This window comes from Hipposideros armiger, unplaced genomic scaffold (assembly GCF_001890085.2).
Source record: "Hipposideros armiger isolate ML-2016 unplaced genomic scaffold, ASM189008v1 scaffold_71, whole genome shotgun sequence".
NCBI classification, from domain to species: Eukaryota; Metazoa; Chordata; class Mammalia; order Chiroptera; family Hipposideridae; genus Hipposideros; species Hipposideros armiger.
The window spans coordinates 4397769-4413786 of record NW_017731421.1 but is presented as its reverse complement, the minus strand read 5'-3'; the positions used below and the strand labels follow the sequence as shown (position 1 = coordinate 4413786).

At 36.4% G+C, this 16018-nt stretch overlaps 2 protein-coding genes across 8 annotated transcripts in view; one reads left to right on the top strand and one right to left on the bottom strand.

Moving 5' to 3' along the window:
- WASHC4 (WASH complex subunit 4) overlaps window positions 1–12620 on the top strand; it is a 57358-nt gene extending 44738 nt beyond the window's left edge. For 3 of the 7 annotated variants that reach the window (XM_019642616.1, XM_019642622.1, XM_019642623.1), the window contains 4 exons: window positions 2150–2246; window positions 4131–4327; window positions 4618–4717; window positions 8401–10664. In XM_019642616.1, the coding sequence (XP_019498161.1) occupies window positions 2150–2246; window positions 4131–4327; window positions 4618–4717; window positions 8401–8468 (462 nt within the window). In that variant the 3' untranslated portion in view covers window positions 8469–10664. Of the gene's footprint in view, window positions 1–2149; window positions 2247–4130; window positions 4328–4617; window positions 4718–8400; window positions 10665–12597 lie in introns of those variants that run through there. The other 4 variants (XM_019642618.1, XM_019642617.1, XM_019642619.1 and 1 more) reach the window with 4 other exon arrangements.
- A 1829-nt stretch (window positions 12621–14449) lies between these two features.
- The window catches only part of APPL2 (adaptor protein, phosphotyrosine interacting with PH domain and leucine zipper 2), a 56341-nt gene continuing 54772 nt past the window's right edge, over window positions 14450–16018 (bottom strand). The window contains exon 21 of the mRNA XM_019642624.1: window positions 14450–15568. Within this exon, the coding sequence (XP_019498169.1) occupies window positions 15434–15568 (135 nt within the window). The 3' untranslated portion in view covers window positions 14450–15433. The remainder of the gene's footprint in view (window positions 15569–16018) is intronic.

Genomic DNA, 16018 nt, shown 5'->3' with positions numbered 1-16018 from the left:
CATAGTATATAGTGTTTTATGCTCTAACTCTATATTTTCCATCCAGAATAGCTCAAGTTACCCAAAATTGTATTATAAAAACAATTGTTACAGTGGGGAAAATAGAACTAAGAGATCATAGAAGTATATACTAGCAATTAGTTATTTTTCCCTAAAGGTTTCTATATAAAGCTGATTTTACTAATTAATTAATTAATTAAAGATTTTATTGTGGGATTACGGGAAGGGGAACAGCCAAGTTGTCCTTCAATCTTAGTTGTATGGGGCACAGCTAGCTCAGCTCCAAGTCCAGTCACCATCTGGCCGCCCATCGGCAGCTTGCGGCCCCTCAGCTCAAGGTGATGTGTTCAGTCTTAGTTGCAGGTGGGCGTAGCCCACCATCCCATGCAGGAGTCAAACCAGCAGCCTTGTTGTTAGGAGCACGTGCTCTCACCAGCTGAGTCATCCTGCCACCTGTTGGCAGCTGAGCGGGAGCTCAGCTTGCACAGAGCTCGCTGGCCCATGTGGGAATCAAACCCTGTTACACAGAGCTCATGCGCCTAACCAGCTGAGCCTCTTGGCCGGCCCATAAAGCTGATTTTTAAATGGATAGGTCTAAAATCTAAATATTACTGAGCAGATGTAGCTTTTGATTGCATCTAACTTTGATCAAGAGTAATAACTTTTCATATTGCTGCCTGAATTAACGCATACCTTCTTACATATAGCCATTAGTAGCCATTGAAAGGAGCTGATGGTCTATTGACAACTTTTTTCTTTGTGAATTTTCTACTTTTTTTATACATTTATTGTTAATGCTCTATCATAATTATGTCATAATTATGATGTAGCGAAAATGTCCATATTCATCCGATATCATCTTTTCATCTTAAGTTTGTGTCAAACTGGGGGTGAGTCTTAGTTATACTTTGATAACAGTGAAGTTACCTTAGTTAGGGTGAGTTCTTGCCATATTTCTTTAATTTGAAGGGCAGTATACTCAAGCCATAGTAAATAGCAGTGGGAAACCATTTACAAGTTTGGGGAAGAGTGGAGTTTTGCAGGGCAGCTGTCAGAATTAGTGATGGAGCAAACAAGATGGATTAAGAGCACTACAAAGAAGCATAGACCACTTCCTGTGCTTGAGTTTATGACCTAATTCCAGAACAAAGACAAACATAAATGAGATATCTAAAATAACAGTTGATAGGGCTTTTTCACATATATGCGAATAATTGCCAAGTAAGTGTTGCAGGCAATAAAAGTGAAACCTGATATTTTGTTTCCATTGTAACTGTTAATAGTACTTATCACACTGCATCATAATTTTCAAAGAGATCTCTCTACGCCTCTAGAGCTTTGCTATCCATATGTAGCCACAAGTGACTACTTAAATTTAATGAAAATTTTATAAAATAAAAAATGTAGTTTCTCAGTTTTACTAGCCACATTTCAAGTACTCCTTGGCCCTCTGTGGCTGGTGGCTTACTGTATTGGACAGCGCAGATACATAGCATGTCACTGCTGAGAGTGCTGCTGTGGAGTGTGAACTCTGTGACGGTATGCATTTTTTTAATCATAATTAATATAGTAAGCTTCAGTAAATCTTGGTTGAATAAATATATGATTAGATAAGGTATTTTGGAGGAGCTGAATTTTAGGGAAGCACTTTTTTGGGGGCATTCATTTATCCAAATAACTACTAATCCTTTTTAACCAAGAATATGGTAAGAAATAGTGTTTTAGAATGAATTGGATGGGCAGAAGTAAGGACTGCCATGCTTAAGAGCGCATGCTTTGAAGTAAACAGGCCTCCTTTTCTGACTCCAATTTTCAGAGTACAGCTTTGGACAAGTTACTAAGCCTCTCCAGCCTGTGTCCTCATGCGTAAAGTGCGCATATTTTATGACTTTATAAAGGACAAAGTAGGGATGGGGGCGGGGTACTCATACTTAAAGGACTTGGAAAGAAGAGCCGGCCACTAAGAGAGATACTTGTGCAGATTGCGGCCTCACCAAGAAGCTGTTTATATGAGGCAAAAGTTTCAAATCAAAAGGGCAGGAACCTAGAAGAGATCCTATTTATTGCTTTTGAAATTTCTGTTTTAAGAACTAAGTTCTCAAGTTTTTTAGCACAGTTGTTTCTCTAATATATTGTTATATCTTTTTAGACCCTCAACTTTGTAGAGCATTCCATTAGTTGCAAGGAGAAATTGAATAAAAAAAATAAAATTGGAGCTGCTTTTACTGATGATGGCTTTGCCATGGGTAAGCTTAATGGAATTGTTTTCCCATTAATTTTATGTTCACCTTCTAATGGATTTTTAGAGAGATTTGCTTGAAAATAGGTCTGGGTGCTCTTTGTAGATTTGTTTTTCACGAGTAGTGTTTACTGTTTACATTTTAGCTGGGTCATCTGATACTTGTTTTTCATAATTTATAACTATCATTCATATCCCCTTGGTAATACTGCTAATCACTTAGTCTAGCTGGACCTTATATTTAGGCTTTGTTTTACAGTTTTAGCATCTTGTATTTAGTTTCCCTGTAGCTTCCTTTGTTGCTGTCTATTTATTGGGTTGTTGGAAAAGTCATGATGCATGTTTGCGACAGATGGCACTGGTTCATTTTTGGAAGTACTAGAGTCATTCGCATCTATGTTATTGCTGTGTCATTTGACAGCTGACAGTTCTAGCTTCATTCCAAAAAAAAATTGAGCGATTTGGTTGAGTTTTGGAGATTCTTCAACAAGTTGAAGATGGAAGACCAAACTGCATTTTTGCCATATTTTACTGTTTTACTTCCATAAAAAGAAGAATGCGTGTCAAGCTTGTGAAAAGTTGCATAAAGTTTACAGTGACAATGCTCTATAAGAACATCAGTGCCAACGATGGTTCACGAAATTCCGTGCTGGTGATTTTGATCTCAATAAAGCTCCTCGGTCAGGGAGGCCCACTGAGGTTGATGATGGCAAAATAAAGGCATTAATCGAGTCAAACCCATGTTACACGACTTGAGAGATTGCAGAAACACTGAAGATCCATTATTCAAGCGTTCATGACCACGTGAAGAAGCTGGGATATGTAAGCAAGCTCGATATTTGGGTTCCATATGAACTCAAAGAAGTTCATTTGACGGCGTGTATAAACATCTGCAATATGCTCAATAAACGTGAGGAAAAAGATCCTTTTTTGAAGCGACTGATAACTGGTGATGAGAAGTGGATTGTTTACAACAATGTGGTGCGCAAACTGTCTTGGTCCTGACGTGATGATTCGCCTCAAACAACATCGAAAGCAGACATTCATCAGAGGAAGGTTATACGCTCCATGTGGTGGGGTTTTAAAGGGGTCGTGTTTTTTTGAGCTCCTACCAAGGAACCAATCAATCAATTTGAATGTGTACTGTTGGCAGTTGGACAGTTTGAACGAATCCATCATCCAGAAACGTCCAGAGCTTGTTAATTGTAAAGAAGAAGTGTTCCACCACGACAACGTGAGACCACACACAAGTTTGATCACCCGTCAAAAATGATTGGAGCTTGGATGGGATGTGTTGCCACACCCACCATACTCGCCTGACCTTGTGCCGTCAGACTTCCACTTGTTTCGCTCTCTTCAAAACTCCCTGCATGGTATAATGTTCAATTCAGATGAGGTTATAAATCAGCACCTTGTTCAGAACGTTTTTCGCCAATAAAGACAGGTCCTTCTATGAACAAGGAATTATGAAGCTCACTGAAAAATGGCAAGTTATTGAACAAAATGGGCAACATATCATTGATTGATCTTTGTTCTTTATATAAATAAATGACCTTTGAAAAACATAGACAAAATGCGTCATGACTTTTCCGACAACCCAATAGCAATAGAAGTTTTTCCCCCGCTCTTATGGCCGTTATCTCCAGGTGATTTTTATAGCCGTGTTATTTCTCTTTTTCTTCTTAGTTGACTTGTTTTCCATTCTTTATACTTTCACATTTTTTTTAAAGGAGGAATTAAGCCATGTTGCTAGACCTATTCATTTATGCTGTGAAATGTAATTTAAAAGAGGATTGATTCAAAATGGATAGCTTAATGTTAGGAATTATTGGTGGAGAACAGAACTTCTATACTCATTATAATTTTGCTTTGGTTTTACTAATGACTGCAGGTGTGGCTTACATTCTGAAGCTTTTGGATCAGTACCAGGAATTTGACTCGCTTCACTGGTTCCAGTCTGTTAGAGAGAAGTACTTGAAGGAGATAAGAGCAGTTGCTAAGCAACAGAATGTGCAGTCTACTAATCAAGATGAAAAACTACTACAAACCATGAATCTCACTCAGAAGCGACTGGATGTCTATCTACAGGTTAGAGTAATAGTTAAATATGCTTTGACTTTTTGATATCTGAAAAAGCAAATCATATGAAAACCCCCATTTTAACAAGTGAGATGAATAGTAGTAATAAGAATATATTTTACAGTGAATAGTTTTTGAAAGCCGTTTGACTCAGATCTTTACAAATGGATTACTTAGTTCAGTTTCTGTATTTATGATTTCCACTAGAGCTTTTTAGAAATAGAGATATTAAATATGATAATTTTGATATGTTGCTATAATAAGTATTTTCAGCTTTTATTTCAAATTCTTTTTATTAGGAATTTGAATTGCTCTATTTCTCACTAAGTAGTGCAAGAATTTTCTTCAGAGCTGATAAGACTGCGGCTGAAGAAAACCAAGAGAAGAAGGAGAAGGAAGGTCAGTGAGTGGCTTAAACTTGGAAAGACCAATAAATCTTTAATAGCAGACACTAACCCCCCATTTTATCTGCTCAGACTTCTAGCTTTTTCTTTTGAAAAATAATATAGATGAGAAATGTCTTTTTAAAAAATAAAGCATACATGGATGATTTGTGAAGCTGGAAAGGTACATAGTTTTATGCATTTCATTCTGGGGTGACTCTTTATTCAGTTTCATTCATCTTCTCTTAATTTAAATAAAATTAAGAAGCTCAGTGGTTTTTTTTCACCCCTCAACCTGTATCAGATAAGAAGGAATAATTTAGAGGAGAAACATTAAATTTTGCCGAAGGCAGAGCTGCTCATGACTAGACATTGACCAAATGAGGTGGGACAGGTGACTGAGAAGGTATAGAATAGTAGGAGCTACTTGGTGACAGGAACAGCCTCCTCCTCTCCTCTGCAGCCAGGCCTTGGAGTCAGAGGGTAATACAGCCACAATAACCGATTGTCACATCAATGAAATTGAGTCATTAAGGAAAGGATTATGTCCGTTGTATTTTGTGTAGGATGGTGGGAAAGTATATATTATAATGTTTAAGAACATTGCTCAGTGTTTCATACTTAAGAACTCCCCACCCCCCGTGATACATCTCTCTCAGATCTGAAATTTAGGAACAATTGTCTTCCCTGTGGAATGGAGGTCTCCTTTTTTCTGTCATGGAAATTATGTAACTTAGGTGTTCCTCTTTGCTTGGAAGCTCAGAACTAGGTGTAGCAACTGAGTTGACAGTTTTCATGTTTGCCCTTTTTCCTTTTTTCTTGTATTTCATAAATCAAAACAAAGCATTTCATAAAATAAGATGTTTTTATTAATATTTTGTCAGTTAAATTTTTAAAATTAAATTTATTGGGGTGACAATGGTTAGTAAAATTACATAGGCTTCAAGTGTACAACTTTGTAATACATCTATATATCACATTGTGTGTTCACCACCCAGAGTCACTTCTCCTTCCATCACCATGTATTTGACCCCCTTTACCCTCTTGTACAATCCCCCTCACCCCCCTTACCCTCTGGTAACTACTAAACTGTTGTCTGTGTCTATGAGTTTTTGTTTTTTTGTCTTGTTTCGTTGTTGCTTCCAGTTTTATATCCCACATATCAGTGAAATAATATGGTTCTTGACTTTTTCTGTCTGACTTACTTTGCTTACCATAATAAAAGATCCATCCATGTTGTTGCAAATGGCAGTATTTTATCTTTTCTTATGGCAGAGGAGTATTCTATTGTGTATATATATCACATCTTCTTTATCCAGTCATCTATTGAAGGACACTTTGATTGTTTCCATTTCTTGGCCACCATAAGTAAAGCTGCAGTGAATATCAGAGCACATACAACTTTACATATAAGTGTTCTCAGATTTTTGGGGTAGATACCAAGGAAAGGGATTGCTGGGTCATATGGTAATTATATTCTTAATTTTTTGAGGAACCTCCACACTACCTTCCATAGCAGCCACACCAATCTGCATTCCCACCAATCGTGAGTGTATAAGGGTTCCTTTTTCTTTGCAGCCTCTCCAACACTTGTTATTTGTCTTGTTGATGATAGCCATCCTAACCGGTGTGAGGTGATATCTCATTGTGGTTTTGATTTGCATTTCCCTAATAGCTAGTGAAGTTGAGCATTTTTTTCATGTATCTATTGGCCGTTTGTCTTCTTGGGAGAAGTTTCTGTTCATGTCCTCTGCCCATTTTTTTAATTGGATTGTTTGTCTTTTTGTTGTTGAGTTGTATGAGTTCCTTATGTATTTTGGATATTATCCTCTTATCCGGAGACATTTGCAAACATCTCCCATTTGGTTGGTTGTCTCTGTTTTGTTGATGGTTTCTTTTTGGTGTGCAGAAGCTTTTAAGTTTGATATAGTCCCGTTCATTTATTTTAACTTTTACTACCCTTGCCTTTGAGGTCAAATTCGTAAAATCCTCTGTGAAACCAAGGTCCATAAGTTTAGTACCTATGCTTTCTTCTGTGTAGTTTATCGTTTGAAGTCTTATGTTTAGGTCTTTGATCCACTTGAGTTAATTTTTGTATATGGTGACAGCAGTCTGGCTTCATTTTTTTTTTTTAAGATTTTTATTGGGGAATTGGGGGATGGGAACAGCGCTGGGGAATTGGGGGAAGGGGAACAGACAAGTTGCTGTCCTTTTGTTCTTCAGTCTAGTTGTGGAGGACGTTGCTTTACTGGCCCAAGTTGGCACCATCATTGCGCTCTTCTCAGGCGAGGCAGATCAGTCACCGGCTTCTGGACAACCGCTCACGCTGGCTGCTGGCTACACACGGTAGCCCATGGCAACCCACTGCAGCAGGGGCTGCAGCCTACGCTGTCGCCAGCAACTCATGGCAGCCCAGTTCCAGGTTGAGCTATTGTTTAGCATCTTAGCTGCAGAGGACAGTGTCACTGGCCCTCATATGTGGGATCCGAACCGGGGCCCTCTGGCGTCCCAAGCCAGCTCTTAACCAGTGCGCCACTCGGCCGGCCCCTGGCTTCATTCTTTTGCACATGCCTTTCCAATTTTCCCAGTACCATTTAAAAATGTTTTTTATACTGAATAGAGGTGATTCTATTGGCTAGACCATTTAAATCAACAACTTTATTCACTGTTGATGTTGCATAAATTAAATCTTATTAGTAAGGAGCATATGCAGGCATTTTTGGAATCTAGACTGCATAATAATTGTGTTTGAAAAATCATTTCAGGCTATTACCTGGAAGATACTCAATTTATTAAATGAAAATATGTATGTATTATGTTTGGGTTCATTTTCAAGGCTAAGATAATATTTAGCAAAGCCATTTGGAAGAATTTGTAATATGCAAAGCCATTAGGAAGTATAATGTAAATTATGAAGAAACTCAGTTATTGTTTAGGTTCTGCTCAGGCATTTCGTGATGCCAGAAGCTTGTCTCCAACCCAGATGACTGGAATACTGTGCAGGTGGATTGGATATTTACTTTAAGGCCTAAAGCATTAACACAGTCTCAGTGGAACACCTTGCTTTGGACTTGTTCTTAAGGAACTCTCTAGGGTTCTGGTTGATGTATTTTACCCCACGCCTGGACTGTTTTTCTGTTTTAGGACTCTAGCTAAAGGTTGCTCAGAGATGTAGTCAGAGTTGCTGGGTTCATTAGTCAGATAGTTCTTCTCTGTTAATGAAATATTATGTGCATGTGACATTTGCACAAAAAGCCAAGAATTCATTTTATCGGTCATAATAAAAAGCTGCTTTACAAATGGAAAGTTATGCATTATGGACAATGTTATATGTGACTTTGCAGCCTCATTTCTATCTGTAATAGTACCATAATAGTGATTTATTGTCCCTGCTGTGGGGGGCATGCCTTCAAACATGCACTATGGAACCCCATCCCCTATGCCACTCTGATGTCTCACACATCTACACTGCCATTTAGAACCAGTCAAAACATTACATTTGCAATAATTACCCTAGATTTTTTTTTAATTAAGGTAGTTTAGGTATAATTTGCAACGTTAGAGAAATATTTGGTAGCTGCAACGTTTTCTTAATTTGAAATTTAACAATATAGCTCCTCTCAATTTTTATTTACTACTTAATTCATTTTTTTAAATGAACATAAATATGTCCATTGTTATTTTCACTTCTGCTTCCAGAAGAGACTAAAGCAAGCAATGGAGACCTGTCCGACAGCACTGTTTCTGCAGATCCTGTTGTCAAATGATATTGATGGTATGTGGCGCCCCTGTGAAATCATCAGAATTGTGTCAATACTGTTGCCAGTGAAATGGATGTTAGTAAGCTAATGATGGGACACATCTCTGGGAAGTACTAAGATGTTGCAAATCTTTAAGGCAGTGCTCTAAAGTTAAGTCCATTCTTCCAAAGGCTCTACTTTTCAAAGGTAGAGAATGAGATTTTAAAGTTGGATATTTGCCTGGACTTTAGGCTAAAAGATGTGCCTAAGAACAGTTATTTGAAGTGAAGTTATAGAAGGGCCAATCCATATTCTTAAACTGCCACCTCAGATCTCTTGTAATCTACATTAATGTTTATAATTTGTATTTGCATAGGTCTTTGATGCATATTTGTCCAGTCATTGGAAATTCAATGTATATACTATGTACAGCCAGTAAATACGTGCTTAAACAAAAGGACTTGAGCCTAAAATTCATGAAGCATACATATCAATATTCTTATAAAAGGAATATATGAAGATGGTTTTGATACTGGAGGTGAGGCAGTGTGTGTTATGTACCCTTTATGTACAGTACAGATTCATTGTTACCTTCATGTGACTCACAAGAGCTGCTGCTGTCCTTGGTGAGACATTTTATAACTAGTTTACATCGCTTTGAGAACATTTACCCTCCAACAACAGCTTTAAATTTAAGATTTACTTAATACGCAAGATGAAAGAAAATTCAGATAAAGCCATAGAGTCTACTTGAAGCTTCACTTTTGGTTGAAGGCACTATGTATGATATCAGAGAAAAACTGAATGAATTCCTATTTCTACATCCAAACTCAGGTTTCTTCTTCATAGGTTGAATTGAAATCTTGGTGATGGTTTGGGCAGATTTTTTCTTTAAACCAAGTATAATCTAAGACCTCAGATTAAGCACTGTGCAGGCTTTTAAAAAAACTACCACTGTGAGAATAAAGTTCTAATAAATTAAATCATTTACTGCTTTAAAAAGTATAGAAAGATTTTGAGTAAATTTAGTTCCCAGCAAGCTACTAGCTTTATTTTTGTAAAGATTGTCATTTAATAGTTCAGTGGTTAATCATGGCCTATAATCTTTTAATATAATACAATAGTACTTTTACAATGAAAACAGGAAAGTTTAAAACTGCATGTAATGCCAACATCATTTTGGGGAATACTTGATTTTCCATTACACTTGCCTATTAAGCATTTCTTTGGGTAAATCCTGCAAGTAATTCTGACATTGTTGTTTGATTTCCAGCTTTTGGAACAGGTGTACAATGCCCTGTATTCATTGGTTACGGTCAGGGTCATTTTCCCAGCCCAAGATAAACGCTTTCACTGTTAAAAGTCAGAAGAAACAGAATAGGTAGGAAATTTTTTTTTTTAATGTAAACATGACTTAACTGAATTCTGGACAGTGAATGAATTAAAGGCATTTAATATTTGTAATTCATATTAACTGTAGAAATGGCCCTAAAGCATGCTGCATAATTAATAATTTATATTTTCATTATTGTAAATGTTTATATTAATGATCTTGCATTGAAGTGTATCAAATTTGTCACCATTTCATAGCAACAGTACTGCTTTTCTGTTTGTCTTCTCTAACTTCCCTAAAATCATCTCCTTTAAAAGGGATAGAAATTGTAATTAGAAGAGAATCAGATGTCTTTGTTCATTATCCCCATACATGTCATTTATTTTATCAATAATACATAGAGTTCACATGCTGACCGTATGGACACCTATAATTGAGAAGCAAGTAACAGATTATTTTGCCTTTAGTTCAAAATAATATCACTGCATCTGGATATAGTAAGTTCATACATTTGAAATAAAATCTCTGAAAAGATTACGCATATTTCAATGTTATTGAAGTGCAGAGTAACAAGAGTTTGAGTGACTCACACCTAAGTTAATACACACATTTGGATGATGGCTATCCTTGCTAACATATTAATGTTAACATTTTCATTTTTTTGAAACATACTGTAATTTAAAATTAGTGTGAGCTTTTGTTGTAAATCACAGAAAACTTAATGTTCAAATTCTCAGGAATTAAGGACTAACCATAACATTGTCAGTTCTAATTAAATTTTGTACAAGATGGCAAGTTTGTTACTCCACTTGAGTAGGGCTTCCCCCTTGCTTAATTTGAATAGAATACAATATGTATAACACATCAATAAATATTATTTCAAAAATGTATTTCCCTGGATGTTTATGTTCAGAATTGAGTATCTTAAACCAGTAGTTAACCTTTTTGGAGTCCCCTTTAATCTATTGAAATATATGGACTCCATCTTTAAAAAACACACACACAAAAAAAAAACCTTGCAAAAAATAGGCAAAAAATTTCATGTATAAAATTGGTATTGGCCCCTCTCCATGTATCCCAAATGAAGAGCTTTTGTTTTCTTTCCTTTGTACATTCTCGATCATTCTACTATTTGCTATTTTCAAGTAAAAAGAACCCACATGAATGTTGAAATCCTAATCCTGGAAAGAGATCATGAGTTTACAGTATTTAATGTTAGAATAACTCTAGCGCCATTTGCAAGCATGAGTTGAATTGAAACAATATTACACTTGAGACAGACTAAATAACAGGAGAAATATTTCTTAGTGAAGTCTGTATGCTGCTGCTTTGCTGAGGTGGTACATTTTTAAGATTGTGGGAAAGGCGATATAATACCATCACATACATCCTCATGTTGCTCTTTTATGCTGGGTTGGCTAAATGTTAAAAGGTAGGCTTTAATCAGTTTTAATCATTTTAATTCGTTTTAGCTAACATTGCAGGAGTTTCAGACAGTATTCCTCTTGATGTTTAAATGCTACAACTTTTTAAAACAAGTGTTTTTAGATGTTAGGAACAATTTTAACAGGTTGTCAAAGATTTCAGTTAAAAAATCCGGAAAAGGTGGGAATCTGTAGAGATTAAGTGAAGTCATAGGGGTATGCAGTGAACTCACAGATAGATGGTGGTAGCAAAGTTAGAGCTCAGTTTGTATAAAAAGTTCTTACATATAGTATATAAAACGTCTAGATGGGCATGTTATGGATATTTTCTGCTATTTGAATAGTTTGGTTTGGCTCTTAACCGCCTAGTTTACTTGATAGCTCCAGTTGTTCCCATTAGTGGAGACATACTCAAGAAAAGTAGATGAAATTTATCTTCTAGTCAGTGTAGATCTGATGTCATAATCCTGGGGTCTTCTTTAAGGACTATACATTCTGTAACGTATGGAAGGTCTGTGTGTAGCACAACATTCTTCAGTAATGCTCTCATTATCACTAGAGTGAGGGGGAAAAGTTACTGCTTTTATACCCAGAAGCACCTAGCTATATCAAATTTTTAAAAATTCAATTTATTTAAACTAACAAAAATAAAAATAGTTCACCCATTACTCCCACCCCACACCCCTGGCAACCACCAACCTGTTCTTTGTATCTGAGTTTGTTTTTTTTTTTTAACTTATTCTTTAGATTCTACATATAAATGATACGGTATTTGCCTTTCTCTGACTTATTTCACCTAGCATAATGCCCTCGAGGTCCATCCATATTGTTGCAAATGGCAAGATTTATTCAGTTTTATGGCTGAAGAATATTCCTTTGTATAGATAATACCACAGATTTCTCTACCCACTCATCCATCAGTGGGCTCTTAGGTTGTTTCCACATCTTTGCTATTGTAAACAATGCTGCAGTGAACATGGGGATGCAGATATCTTTTCAAGTTAAGTGTTTTGTTCTCAGATGCCCAGAAGTGGGATTGCTGGATCACAAGGTAGTTCTATTTTTAATTTTTTGAGGAACCTACATCGTTTTCCATAGTGGTTGCACCAGTTTACAAACCAACAGTGCACAAGGGTTCCCTTTTCTCCACATTCTTGCCAACACTTGCTATTTTTTGTCTTTTTGATGATAGCCTTTCTAACAGGTGCAGTTTTGATTTGCATTTCCCTGATTAATGATGTGGAGCATCTTTTCATGTAGCCCTTGTCCATTTTTTATTTTTATTTTTTGCTCATTATTTCTGTAACTTTATTTTCTTCTTTTCACATTACTGTTGGATTTTTAAATTTTTATAAAAAGACTTTTATTAAATTATAGCTAACATACAGTATTATATAAGTTTCAGGGGTTCACCATAGTCAGTCAACATTTATATACCTAAAGAAGTGATCATCATGGTAAGTCCAGCAACCATCTGACACTGTACCATGTTATCACAATATTATTGACTGTATTCCCTATGCTGTATACTATATCCCAATGACCTGTTGTCCATTTTTTAATCAGATTGCTTTTCTGTTGAGTTGTATGAGTTCTTTATATCTTTAGGGTATTAGCCCCTTAATCAGATATATGATTTGCAAATGTCTTCCACCATTCAGTAGGTTGCCTTTTCATTTTGGTTTCCTTTGCTGTGCAGAACCTTTTGTAGTTTGATGTAGTCCCATTTAATTTTTACTTTTGGTGTCAGATTTTAAAATATCACCAAGCTGATGTCAAGGAGTTTACAGCCTATGTTTTCTTCTAGTTTTATTGTTTCAGGTCTTATGTTCAAGTCTTTAATCCATTTTGAGTTAATTTTGTATATGGTGTAAGATAGTGGTCCAGTTTTCCCAAGACTATTTATTGAAGAGACTGTCTTTTCCCCATTGTATGTTATTGGCTCCTTTGTTGTAAATGGACCGTGTGTGTGTGGGTTTATTAATCTATTCTGTCCCGTTCATCTGTGTGTCTGTTTCTATGCTGATAACATAAGTGTTTTAATGCTACAGCTTGGTAATATAGTTTGAAATCAAAGAGGGCAATGCTTCCAGCTTTGTTCTTTCTCTAAATTGCTTTGGCTATTAGTGGTGGTAATAGTTCCATAGAAATTTTAGGATTTTGTTTGATTTCTGTGAAAAATGCCATTGGAATTTTGATAGGGATTACACTGAATGTGTGTGCTGCTTTGGGTAGTATGGACATTTTAACAATGTTAATTCTTCCAATCCATGAGCATGGACTATCTTTCCATTTATTTGTGTCTTCAATTTCTTTCATTAATTTCTTATAGTTTTCAATATGCAGGTCTTTTGCATCCTGGGTTCAATTTATTCCTAGGTAGCTTATTCTTTTTGATGCACTCTCTCTTTGTAATGTGTGTGTATGTGTGTGTGTGTGTGTGTGTGTGTGTGTGTGTGTATGTCTGTCACATAGTGGTTAGAAACAGACTCTGGAGCCAGATATTGTTCATGACTTGGGATTCTTTCCCTCTCACCTTGAATAGTCCTAAGCAAGAAAAAGAAATTTAGGGGATTATGACACTTGCAGCCTGTCAGAGAGCTTCCTGATCTAATTATGATATACAGATTTATAAGGCATTAGTTAACATTGAACTAATAATTTTATGGTGTATAATCTCATATTGGCTTAGACCACATCACTATGTCTCTGATGGTGTCCACATTATAGAGTGGATTCCTCAGATGGACCTACCAAATCCCCCATGTATAAGATGCACCCTTTTTTGAAAATTTTGGGGTCTAAAAACTGGGTGTGTCTTATACAGTGGTTGTAGATTTTTTTAATCACATTTCCCGCTTTTTTTGAATTTCGTATTTTTATGATGACTAAAACTTGAGTTCAATAACTTTATGTAATACTTTTTTTTTTTTCAAATTTCAGGCCTCAAAATTAAGGTGCATCTTATACATGGGAGCATCTTATACATGGGGAAATACAGTATATAACATTAACCTAAATTGGGGTTGGCAAAAGTTATTTTATTAACCGCCATTTAAAAACTTGGCATTCAGACCACATTATTCTGCTCATGCTGAATATAAGTACTTTTTGATAGTCATCCCCTCTGCTGTGATTTCATTATGTCCTCATTTTATTTTGTGTGTTTTTTTTAATTAACTGTTAAAGCTACAGAACCAACTTTAGTTTTCTTCCAGTGATGTTCTAGAAAATAACCACAAAAAGCAAAAGAAACAGAATGATAGATTTTATTTGCTAGCATTTACTGCTAGGTTAATTCATTACAAAGACAATGATACTCTGTTGAACTTGGTTATAATTAAACACACTGTACTCATTCATTATACTTATTTCAGGGGTAGGAAAGGATGGTGGAGTGGCCTGGGATGCCAGGAACTGGATGTGTCAGGGTAGAAATAGGATCTTTATACCAAGCCCCACGACCAGCTGTGCTTCAAGTGACTTAAAATTAACTGGTCCCTTCCTTTAGGAGAGTCTGGCTCAGAACAAACAGGACCTGGGAGAGCTGTACCCTGTCCACAGTGGTCCTCCACTAAAACAATAGCTAAGGGCTGTAAACTTCTGAATGCTGGTTCATTAGACATCTTTTGTGGTACTCACTGCTAGTCTTCTTATTGCATGTCTGGAATAAGATTTATCAAAACTAGACCTGCATTTCTGCTAGTGCGCGGGCCTCAAAGCAGGGCTCGCCACCTACTGCTCAGATTAATGCTATTAGGTCCAATTATGAGACAAGCTGGATTATAAATACAGTTTTCAGAATGACAGGCACTTAAAGCTTATTAAGTAAAATACAAAAATAGATTATATTAATAGGAAATATTTAGTGTTTATCAAATTATAAATCTAGGCTTTTGCCATTTTTAAAAAAGGATACTGGAAACTGAAGAGATGACATTCAAATAAAGTGAACAATGCATATTCTCATAACTTTCATTCTGAGCGCTGAACAATAACAATCTAAGAAAAGGACTTACCACAAAGCACCTAAAATAACATTTGTAGATGGGTAGGAATGTTGTCAACCATTTCTGTTTCCCTCCCAAGTCTCAGTACCAACGCATCGAGAGTGCATTCCACAAGCGACTGTCAGCATTCTGAAACCAGGTTGTGTGCCTGTGTATCAGAGAAGTTGAAAACCCTTAAGGAGGTAGCTTTCCTTCCTGGGTGCTCTTCCCCCAAAAGTGCAAGAGTTATGCTTCAGATTCTGCGCCTCTATTTTCACTTGGACTTCCATCATTGTCATCTGGTTGATCGTTTAATAGTACATATTTTCCATCATTGGTTAGTGGTATGGACAGCATTAATTGAGCCAATGCTTCCGGATCCTAAAGTTAAAGGAGTTTAAGAAGGAGAAAAGAAAACGCTTAAAATGAACTTAAAACCCCTTTGGCTTGGCTTTCACTATGCTCTGTAATCTAGTCTCGTTACTTCTCACGTGTATATGTGTGCCTTCAGGAGGGTCTCCTTGCTTCTCTGAAAAAAACTCAATTGCATTACTTCTAGAATCCAGGCCTAGGTTTTCCTGTCAGCCAAAATATCATTTACATAGCCAAATCATAATCACCTTCCCAGAAAGAGTCCAGAGAGGAGCTTCCTTCACAACACACCTTTGTCTTCTATGTCTTTAAACTCCTGTCTTTTCTCTCTTTTAATCTATACCAAGACTTTGCAAACTACAGCGATTTGGTTCACCACTTGTTTTTGTAAACGTTTTATTGGAACACAGCCATACCCATTCATTTACATACTGTCTGTGGCTGCCTTTGTGTTCCAAC